The sequence below is a fragment of the Cupressus sempervirens genome, chromosome 4 (assembly GCF_028749045.1).
Source record: "Cupressus sempervirens isolate cs-2001-9-10 chromosome 4, ASM2874904v1, whole genome shotgun sequence".
In the NCBI taxonomy this organism is placed as follows: Eukaryota; Viridiplantae; Streptophyta; class Pinopsida; order Cupressales; family Cupressaceae; genus Cupressus; species Cupressus sempervirens.
Window position 1 is genome coordinate 18,057,924 of NC_143121.1, and position 12,214 is coordinate 18,070,137.

The 12,214-nt window shown below is 33.4% G+C and overlaps 1 protein-coding gene across 1 annotated transcript in view; it reads left to right on the forward strand.

Annotated features, from left to right (window-relative positions):
- Nucleotides 1-2,068: 2,068 nt before the first annotated feature.
- LOC149559702 (lipid phosphate phosphatase epsilon 2, chloroplastic-like) overlaps nucleotides 2,069-12,214 on the forward strand; it is a 140,394-nt gene continuing 130,248 nt past the window's right edge. Inside the window, exon 1 of the mRNA XM_089823492.1 lies at nucleotides 2,069-2,232. Coding sequence (XP_089679618.1) covers nucleotides 2,185-2,232 — 48 coding nt within the window. The 5' untranslated portion in view covers nucleotides 2,069-2,184. The remainder of the gene's footprint in view (nucleotides 2,233-12,214) is intronic.

The following is a 12,214-nucleotide window of genomic DNA, read 5'->3' on the forward strand; positions in this document are numbered from 1 at the left end:
ATTCCTTCCATGTTGGTTGGGAAATGTTTTACATCAAATTTGTTCCATTCCTGACTTTTATGTAAACTATGCATTGCTTGGCCTTTGTTGTTTTCTAATGCTCTACATTGTTGTTGCTCAGTCTATATTGTGCTTGGCACACACTATTTAACTCAACACTTGTATTCTTGAACACTTCTGAGTCACTCATGATCTTAGCTCATATAGAAAATACTTAGTGACCATATATTTAGTTGGCACTTGTAGAGCTTGGTACATACTTGCCTATGTACATGACTTAGCTTATATAAATTAGCTTGGTTGCAGTGATGAACATATGACTCGGCCTTGTAAATGACTGAGTGTTTGACACTAATAGACAACAATGGTTAGGGATACCAACAACCTATAGGCATATGAAAAAGGATACATATGGATTCTGAGCTTGCATATCAAGTCGAGCATATCAAGAGTTCCAAACTAATATACTCACACGAAGAGAGTTACATCAACTAGGTATAAAGTAGATGTGGCCTCTAGCAGAGACGTGTGGTGATGTCAATAGGATTTGGGCCCCTCTTTAAAAGGGTATCAAAGCTGATATGGATTCTCTCCATATTAAATGCATGTGCTATTAAATACTCTACTGAATTAATATTTCCCCTTTGTAAATATTGTTCTTCCAAATTCTATAGTTTGCATCATCTTTTTAGGTTCATGTAGGAGAGCCCATTTTTTCATCCACTTATAAGTTCATGGTAATTGTAGGTCAATTATTTCTTTAGAAATTAAAACATATGTGTTCTATAGAGGTTTCATTTCATCACCATCTCAATGTGTCATTTTATTAGAAGATGAATCTCTAAATTTTTACTTTCCCATATAAAAATCCAATGGAAATTAATTTAATATAGAATATCCCAACTTAAATGTCATGGATTTCATCAAATATAGATTGATGTGGACGCAATGTTTCCACATTAGCATTACCTTTCCCCTCCAGCTACCACCCCAAAAAACTTCAATGCCTCCTCATAAACATGCCAAAATAAATCACCATGAATACTAAAAGTTTTTTTTTTTTTTTTTTTCAAATTTTTCATTTATCCAAAAAGTACTATAATGACTATGAGGGGTCTCAATGGTGGGTATTGGGTGAACATTTTCAAATGGCACTTTTAGACCACCTCACAGCGTACGAGCTCTAAAAAAAGCTGCATAGATCAAGGAAAGACAAAAGGTTAGCTTTAAGCTCTTCACTCACATATGGAGGTTCAGCAAAAAAAATTGGTGACTTTCAACATACATATTAAGAACTATGGATGCATGAAGTTAGCTTGGGCCGACTATTGGGTCATTTCCCCTAAATACAATTAAAATTGTAATTTTTCCACACATTTTGTCTCTCATCAAGCTCTCAATTTAAATCATTCTTAAAGTTCATGAAATTTCAGATTAAATTAATGTTGCACAATTAGTAAAGAGGTAAATTAGATTATAAAAATAAAAGTAGAAAACAAATGAATTAGAAAGTAGATAATAAAAAGGTCAGTGTAAGATGTACCCTTTTTTCAAAATATATGGGCAAATAGATTAGATTCACAATAGATCTTTCAAATTACTATTTAAAATTTGAAGAAAATACTAACAAGTTTGTTAATCTTATAATTCTAATTATTAAATTAATTGTGTTATTTACATCATTTCTTTTTATGGTAAAAACTAATGAAAATATAAAGTAAATTCGTATTATAATTTAAATAGTAAATATAATATTTAATTAAAAATAATATCAATAATTAAACTTATATATATATATATATATATGTATGTATGTATGTATGTATACATACATACATACATACATATATATATATGTGTGTGTGTACACACATAGATTATTGTTAACTTTAGTCTTATTTTAAATTCTAAATATAAAAGGTAATCTTTTAATTCTAAAAATTTAAATATAAATCTATTTTTCAAATATTTTGCTTTCATATTTAATTGCTTTTCTTTTCTTTCCATTTGTTTTTTAATTCTTTCAATAAACTAGTCCTATCCGAAAGATATGTGGTTCCATATTAAGGAGGATAAGATACGAAGAAGTTGGTTCCATACGATGAAGATTAAAATCGAAAAAGAATTTCTCAGAATCATAAAGTAGACAGAAATAACAGTGAAGAAGGTGAGGAGTATAGGACTATGGCATCCAGATCAGCTACTAGAATTATTCAGCTCCTCAATCGACCAGTTAAGTTTCCTTCTCTCCTCCTCTGCATCTTTTTAATGTTTGAGAAAAGGTCTAACGGATTTATAAGACCTGTTTTCTGCCACTCAGATTATTGTAAGCTGCTAAAAAAATACTTGAGCACCCGAAATATAGAGAAGCTATTGCAGCAATTTAAGTTTTTTTTTCGTAGAAAATAATAAATCTTAATTTTTTAGATGCCATTTGTACATCCTCACTAATTAGCCAGTCAGTTTTCGTCATTGCTTGTCTATTACCAGTCCGAAATACAAAAATAATAAACTGTGAGTGTTCAGAGTCACATTTACCCACTTCGCCATTGAAAAACAGGGGATTTTCTAAGATTTGTAGTACGGAGAGCAAGACTATGGCTCTGGGCATTAGGATCTTTTAATTAAAATTAAGGATAAAGTTTTTTTTTTTTTTTAAAAGTCTTTAAATGGAAAAATTGTCTATTTTAGAAAAACAGGGGATTCTCTAAGATTTACAGTACGGAAAGCAAGACTATGGCTCTGGGCATTAGGATCTTTTAATTAAAATTAACGATAAAGTTTTTTTGTTTTTTAAAAAAAGTCTTTAAATGGAAAAATTGTCTATTTTAGAAAAATAGGGGATTCTCTAAGATTTACAGTACGGAAAGCAAGACTATGGCTCTGGGCATTAGGATCTTTTAATTAAAATTAACGATAAAGTTTTTTTGTTTTTTAAAAAAAGTCTTTAAATGGAAAAATTGTCTATTTTAGAAAAACAGGGGATTCTCTAAGATTTACAGTACGGAAAGAAAGACTATGGCTCTGGGCATTAGGATCTTTTAATTAAAATTAACGATAAAGTTTTTTTGTTTTTTAAAAAAAGTCTTTAAATGGAAAAATTGTCTATTTTAGAAAAATAGGGGATTCTCTAAGATTTACAGTACGGAAAGCAAGACTATGGCTCTGGGCATTAGGATCTTTTAATTAAAATTAACGATAAAGTTTTTTTGTTTTTTAAAAAAAGTCTTTAAATGGAAAAATTGTCTATTTTAGAAAAACAGGGGATTCTCTAAGATTTACAGTACGGAAAGAAAGACTATGGCTCTGGGCATTAGGATCTTTTAATTAAAATTAACGATAGTTTTTTTTTCAAAAAAAGTTTTCAAATGGAAAAATTGTCTATTTTAAGTATAGATATATAGTTAATTATATCTTTATATTCTCTCATCTTGATGATAGATCACATACTGTGATTTGTTGATGTTAAAAAAACACACACAATAGAATCTAGAAGCAAAATTTCATATGACAAATGGATTGTAGAAATCTGACAATAATAATTTGTTTGATTTATATATGTTTCATGGAGTCAATTTTATAATTCATTTGATTTTTGGAATTAGTGATGTCAGAACTGAAATTTGAACAATTGTAGAAATTTAAATCTAGATTATGAATTTTAGAATATGACTGGAACAATTTGATTTACAACTCATAATGAAAAGATACATTTTCTTCATTTGATTCCATATTTCCGTAGCTGGAATTCTAATTGAATAAGCATTACACTTCTTCAAGAATCAAACCAAAACTCCCATCTGTCTGGTTAGCAAAATTCTTAGAACAAATGGAGCATCAATTGCCAACACCTAACTCGATTCAACGGTGAAATACCTCCACCATTCTTGTGCTAAAACTGGTAAAGAAACCTCCTCCATACTCATAATTGGACACTCTTTTTCATAGGTTGTCGGTCAGCAGTTCGAGTCTCATCCAAGGAAGTTCTAGTCCGAGTGTCATTGCTTTCATTCTGATGATGATCAATTGACGGCTTGAGGTTTGAAAACTAAGGACGCCGTAGCTTCTCATCAACAAAGGCAACTGCATTGCACCCATTTCACCCTCATGCTCCATGAGCTCTATTTTACACCAAAATTCACACCTTTTTTCTTTTACAATTCCCTAAACATTACAATCCTCCTCCAGTTGTTAGTTTGGTTAACTTGAATAGTTGTTCATCCTTATGTAATTATTTGGTAAATAATAGTTTCGCTAACTAATTAGTTAAAGTAGGGACACGTATTTGTTAAATAATTGACTCCTATTAGAAACAAATAGAAACCAACTTGGTTAGGGTTGTTAGGTTGTTTGAATCTCAATAGTTGATTGAGAATCAATCTCAATCATTCATTTTCCAATAGGAGTAGTATATAAAGGGATTAGGGAGGCATTTGGAAAATACAAGTTGGAGAAGTATTTTAAGTGTTAGCAAATGAATTTGCAATGATAACAAATAGTCTTGCAGTGTTAGCAAGGGTTTAGTGATAGGGGATAGCAGTGGAGGATATCAATGGAAGAAATTGGGTGGTTTTTGGAGTTCTGTTAGTAAGAGGCAATGAATTCTATATTTCTTGATTTGCTAAAGTTAATATAATTCCTCATTTGTAGAATTGGTTTTCCCTTAGGGGTTTTTCTAGTGACAATTTGTCGAAAAATATTGTGTCATTGTGTTGCTTATTTCTTTCTATATTTTAATGGTAAAGTTGCAGTTATATTATTTTTCAATATTAGTTGTAAATTAATTTTTGATAGTTAAATAATCATTTAAGATAGGAGATTATTAATCAGTGACTGCAATAGGAATTTTCAAATGGTATCAAAGCAATTTTTAGGCTAGAAAAGTTGTGCCTTGGGAAAGAAATTAAAGGTTTATAAAACCTAGTTTGATCTCTTTAGATTTTATTATTTATTTAATCCCTTGAGATGGCTTCAACTGGTTTGAGAGATTGGGATAGATTAAATGTTGCCTCGAATTTTGGTGTCTCAAAGGCTAGAATTTCTTTATTGTTGGAAGAGCATGGTATCAAGGATTATGTTACCAGTGTTGTAGTTGTACCTACAAATGTGAGACAACTTGTAGCATACATGAAGGATGATGCCAAAGCAACGAGGATAATCCTTGATGGTGTCAAGGACCATATTGTTCCACATATCTCAGAGATAGAGACAATGAAGATGTGGGATGTCATTTTGAATCTATACCAGAATGCTACCACCAATAGGAAGAAGATTCTTAGAGAGAAGTTGGAGAATACTTGAATAAACTAGGGAGAAGACATCACAAGCTACCTTACTAAGCTTAGACTTATCATGGATGAGTTAGTAGTTTTTGGAGATAGTCCCAGTGATGATGAGCTAGTACGAATAGCCCTAAATGGGTTTACTAAGTAGTAGAGTGTCTTTGTTCAAATTGTCAATGGATGAGACACCTTAACCAATTAGGTTTGACTATGGAGTGATTTCACTCAAGAGGAGTTTATAATAAGTCTTCTCAATGGGGCCAACGAGAGTCATAACAGTGAGGTGGAAAAGTAGAATGTTTCTCTAGCAGGAAAAGGGAAAGAAAAGAATGGGTCTAGCAAATGATCAAAATCACAAAGTAAGAAGAAGCAGAAGGGCATTTCTAATGTCAAGTGTTTTAGTTTTCAAGAGTAGGGTCACTATGTTAGTGATTGGCCAGAAAGGGAGAAGGAAAAGAAGTAGGTGGCAGGTTCAACAAGTGCAGAATAACTCTCTAGTAAAATGGAAGACAAGTTTGCACTCATATCTTGTATGATTAGCTCAACCTCACGATGTGTTTGGTATATAGATAGTACAGAATCATTTCATATGATAGGAGTTAGAGAGTACTTCTCCATTTATAAGTAGGAGAATACTAGTAACCAAATCTCTATGGGAAACTTGTCCAAACTCAATGCAGTTGGGAAAGGTATTGTTCAAGTTTAGAGGGGAATGGAAAGATAATTCCACTTCATGATATGTTAGATGTGTCACACTTAAGTATTAAACTAATTTATGTATTTGCTCTTCAAGATGGGGGGTTATAACTTATTCTTGAGAGGGACACATGTGTTGATCAAGAATGGGGATTGGAAGTCACCCATAACTATTGGAGTTAGGAATGATGACCTTTATAGGTTGCAATTTGATGCTCCTAAGGCACTCATGAGCAATAGTAATCCTATAGACCTTGGAGAGCTATGGCATAGGAGGATGGGCATTATTTATCATGGAGCACTTAAATTTCTTCGTAAGATGGTGATGAGTGTTCCAAAGGTGAGTGTTGGTGTTTTAAAAGGCTAGAGGTTTAAAAATTACCCCAATGAGAATATGACACATCTTGGGGCAGTTAACTCACATCTTTAACACATCATTTTAGACACCAAGCCAACTATAAGGCTTGACCCTTCTTCTACTTCAGGCTCTACAAAACCTAGGCAGGTGGACCTCAGATTCAATCAATATGGTACCAGTGGATAGACATGCTCCTAAATCTATAGCAAGTAGATTTGACCCTTATTTCTCCTAATAACTCATGTAATAACATAGATCTACATGAGCTAAATGTGAATCTATGAAATTCACAAGCCGAGTGAGGGCATTTTGTTTTACCTCTCCAACATGACAGGGTTGAGCATTTGATTAATAATGTTGAATTCAACAAAACCACTAATTTGCAGCAGTAAAAAATTAATGATCCTATGGCTGATCAGTGCCTTAACCATTGGGAAATTCCATCAATAAAAAATACACATATGGATGCCTGATACCTATTCGTATCTTTAGATATCTGATCTATCCATTCACCTTATAAATGGACATCTGTGTTCAATCTAAACTCATTCTTATCTGATATCCTCCTCAATAAACTTACAACCCTGTTGATTTCTCTGAAGCAACAATGAAAAAATATATAGCCTTAAGGGACTACAACTATGATCTAGGCTCTTTGTTCAAAGATCACAAAATATTAAAAATTCACTGAGAAACGAGACAAAATCTAAAATAAAAACTCAAACACCTATTGTTCTTTTTATTTATTTCCTTGAAAAAATACATTCATATGCATGAAATAAAAACATAGAAACACCCAATAGATTTGACTTCTTGTATTATCCTTCTTAATGTTGTTCATATAAGAGAAATTTGCAGAAAAATGTGGTGTCACAGTACGGGAACACATCAAAACTGGAACCGAAACATGGTATCACAATAATGAAACTTTTTCTTCCCAAAAATTGGAACCCTTCATGGTATCACAGAAATGAAACCATTTCTTCCCAAAAATTGGAACCCTTCATATGGATGAAAGAAAGCAAGATATATAAGAAAATGAATTCTTGGATCTAATCTCAGAATGACATGTGTCCACTTGGAATTCAATCCCTTGCAGCTGAATAACCTCTCTCTACCTTCTCCCATCAACTGCTACTCATATCCTTTATGTTTTTCCCTTCCAACTACAAAATATCTTAGCAGAAGACAAAGATCTGCTAAATGAACCCAAAAATGTGCCAATTGATCAATTTTTAGCCAAAAAGCTACTAATATTCAAAATAACTTGATACAAGAGTCACTGAACATGTTTAATGTATTTTTTCACTAAATCCTGCAATTGGTGACTCAAAACACCTGATAAAACATGTAAATCATTCTGAGAAAGAAAACTTCCTGTAGCATTTACCGATTGTGTTTTGTACAAAAACCAACTTCATATTCAAAAAAATTAGTTTCTCCTAGCTCTGGTGAGATATAACATCGCTATATATGCTTACTAGGAACCTCTAGAAAGTCATTTTGAAAAAATGTCCCTCTATTATAAGACTTAGGTCTACATATCTTTTGAATTTTAAAATTTCAGAAATTTTTTTAAAAAAATCTAGAGGTAAAACTTTAGATTATAACCCTTTTACAATTTAAAAAGGTTGCACATACTCCCTTTTTCAAAAAACTAAATAAAATGACATTTTAAAATTTTTTTTTTTTGCCTCCATATTTCTCCTCAGATCAAACCACCCCCCCCCCCCCCCCCCCCCCCCCAAACTTTTATGCCACATAGCATCCTTTGACTGGTCAACCTTTGCGCAAACCTGCCACTGGATCACCATGTCATCACCTCAGATGCAATGCCATGTCATCCTTGAGAAAGGCTGCTAACATGTGTCAGTCACCCACATTCTCACATTTTTTATTTGGTGAGCATCTCCATAATGCAGGCGTGTTCTGGCTATTGATCCAGGCCACTTGTCACAATCTAGTGCATCGGTCTTGATCTACTCCTATGGCACCACCACACCACCAGCTAGGACTTGCTACCAAGTGGTGATCACTTGCAATTTTGAATTATTTAATCATCGAGCATCTTGATTTTGTGGGCATGCACCAACCCTTCTATCTGGATACATGGTAGCATCTTGTGCATCGTTACCACATCATCACGGGTGCATCTTCATTTAAAATTATGCTTATGTCACCTCCAGCTGGCATTCACCTATAACTGGCCATTGACGTGCACAATGCATATTGTGTGCCTTCCAAAAGGCTCTTCTCTTAAGACATTTTTACATTAAGTGTGGAATTCTATTTAAACTACTTAGAACTTCCCTACTCAATGAATGTGGGATAATTGCCTCTTACACTTTTCTTTTGAACTTTGCATAGCATCTTGAAGTTTTGTAGCTTTGATTTTCTTTTCCCTTTCAGTTTTCTTTTCAACATATCACTCTAGATAATCACGTGTTGCTTGATTAACATTCAACACTAATTCTTACCCCTTAAGATTATTTTTTTTTAATAGGCATAAGGCATGAAGTGCCCCTTCTTTCCATTCATTCCCTCACTTAGTTGCCCCTTGCCAAGACATGAACTGATTTTACATACCCCCTGCCATATTGAAATGTGATCTTTCTCTGGATGTTTCCTTCCAAACTTGGCATGGACCATTTCCATTTACTGTCAGATTTACTCTGTTTTGAAATGATTTATGTCTCCTCTATGTCTACTATCGCTTCCTTTCTTCATTTCTTATGGCTTGGGCTTTTTTTAAAACTTCCTTGTGACATATATTATATTATCCCTTTTGGGGTTTGATGGTTGTATATCATTCTTGCCATGAGGAAAATTGAGAACAAAAGAACGAGCATCGAGAGAGAAAGGCTATCTATGTTGGTATTGAGTTATTGTTGTCATTAGTGACAACACTTATTAACAACAGTTTACACTGAGCTTTCCAGTGTTAACCAAGCTACAACAATTCACACTAAGCAGAATAGTGGCTACTGAGTGAATAAAGGCTATGTGAACTTTAATAGTGTCTATCGAGTAGTCACACCGTGTCATGGAAATTCAGTGTAAACCGAGCATTGGAAGTTATAGTGTTTACCAAGTGAAGCAAGGTAAACTCAGCATGTAGTATCTACCAAGTGATACCACATCTACTGAGTCACTAGTGGTCACCAAGTTTAGAACTACTTTGTGTGATTAGTATGGACTGAGCCTTCACTTTTACCGAGTGCATGATGATGCCAAATAATGTAGTGGATGCTAAGTGTCAGGTGGTCACCAAGTCAATTCAGTGAACCCAAGTTATTTACTATTGGGCCAACTTTGTAATGTATTTTTTCACTTGTGTATTGTCTAACCTTGTAGTTTTGTAAATTGGAAAGGTATATATAAGAGATGTATTGTAAGATATTGTATTGATGAATGTTTTATACATAAAGTATTGTAAAGTGCATATGAAGGAATATCAACAATAGGTTATTTATCTAGCAAGGTCATCAAATGAGCAGAATAATCTTATCTATCACACAAGTTGATCATCTGCTCAAAGATCATATTAGGAATCAATTGTAAAGCAGACCTACTATTTCATCCTAATAGGTGAAACAACTCTAAATCCTTTAACAAGGTATACTTAACAATATTTTGTAAATCTCTTAACTGAGTGCATTCTTTATTGTATGTTTGTAAATCCTCTAACAAGGTGGACCTAGTAGTCCTTTGTGCTCCTAATAGGGTAGATCACCAGGAGTGGTCAATGTAAGCCTTAGCTAGCCAATTTTATGCTGCAATAGTGAAGTTTTGTGGTTATCATCCCCACCCTAGTTTTACTTTCTACTTGGAATGTTTTTAGGTCACCAGAACTTTGGGGTTTTATGTGTTCAATATTTATCTTTTAGTAATTATGCATACAGTAGGATAAATGGATTTATGGTGATTGATTTACAAGATTATGTAATAAAAGGTTTTAAATTAATGAAAAGCTAGATTTGGAAATGGTCATAGCTCAACTCAAGGAAGCAAAGGAGCATCTTTCCCAATCCCTAATGAGAAGAAAGGAACTTGCAAATCAGATGAATGATCTCAAGTATGTTGAAGAAAGGATTGAAGACTTCTTCCCTTCAAGCAACTTAGATGAAGCAAACAATGCAATCAAAGAACTTCTAGAAAAGAATGGATCCCTACAAGAAGAAGTAAGGAAACTCAAAAGAGAACAAAAAATTCAATCAATTGGGCTATGTGAGATCTTGGAACAAAGAAACAAAGAACAAGAAGACTTGGAAGCTAGAATTCATGAACAACAAAATCAGTCCAATCAAAATGAAGACCTCATTGATCAATCTCTGAAGCAAATGAAGAAATCAAGATTCTCAAAGCACAAAATGAAAGAATAAGGAATGATCAACCTACACAGACATAGACAAATATTAACTTAAGGACCAAGGTGCACTTCTTGTGCACCTATCCATGGTGCGCAAGGTGCAAAATTTAAACAACAAAACTGAATTTGAAAAAAAAAAAACAATGAACTTATTGTAAGTTGTGCATGTGTGCATCTATCTAAGATGTGCATATAAAGACCTTATAATTGTGCTAATGGATAAGTTAGCAAAGATGGTGCGCAGGTCCATACCTTTCAAGGTGTGCAACCATGCACCATCCTCACCTTTTGGTTTGCACCAAATATAGTATGCATATGCTCACCCCATAAGGTGCGCATGTGCACACCATATTTTTGTAAGGTGCACATAAGAATATAAGGTGTACATATTGGTGTGCAATATGCAAACCAGTTAATTAAGAAGTTTTTATAAGTATGAGGGCACACCTATCACACCTTCAAGGTGCACATAATGCACAAAAACTTGCATAATAGAGTAACTTTGGGTTTTTTGAGTGTTTTAATAGTTTTTAGGGTTTTGACTCAACTTTCTTAGAAATTAGGGTTTATTTAAAAATGTTTTTTTCACCTTCTAGACTAATATAATTTTCTTTTTGTATAGATATAATGGCTTCTTCTTCCTCCTGCCTCAACACTTAGACTTCTCCTAAGCTAGTTATTTTCAAATTTTAGGGTGTACCATCCAAATAGCATTTTTAGGATGTGCATTTAGAGATCTGAGATACAAAAATAGGTTCATATTGACTGGAATGCATTCCTAGCTCTCTACAACAACAAAAATGAGACTTCCCTAATAGTGGCTATGCTTATAAGATGGGGATTAGTAAACACAACTTCACACCTGGTTTTAGTACAATATTCTAAGTTGATCATGGTTTTGGCTTAGAATTATGTTTCAAAGCAAAGAGTGGTCAAAAGCATAACTAGAGAGATCATTCTTGACTTAAGACCCAAGAATATAGAGAAAGTATTCTATCTTCTAAGGGAAAATCAATATATAAGGTTAACATATCATCAAGAAGGAAGGTGGTATAGGGATCATGAAAAAGAAACTAAAAAAGTTATTCAATCATCATATTTGACTAATAGGATACCTATGGGAATAAAACCTAGAAAAATAGATATGACAAGAGGCTACATGAAGGATGATATTGAATATTCTATTATTCTCTTGAGCAAGATCATGGGATTAGTAATAGTAGGAAATCTAAACATATGGATGGTACAATTCATCAAAACCATTATAATGATAAATACTTGAATGAACTAGGCTACAATGCTTAGTGATAATTTGGATGAATAGCTAGTGGTTGTCAAAACTGATCCAAGACTCTATATGACCTCATACTTGGTATATATGTTAGCAACAAGGACTATTGATTACCTAGGGCTATTTAAAGGGGGAACCATGCAAGATGGTAATGTCTGGCCATATGTGATATCACTAGCTCATGAAGAAGAAATTGTCAGATCAAAGAAAAGAGTATC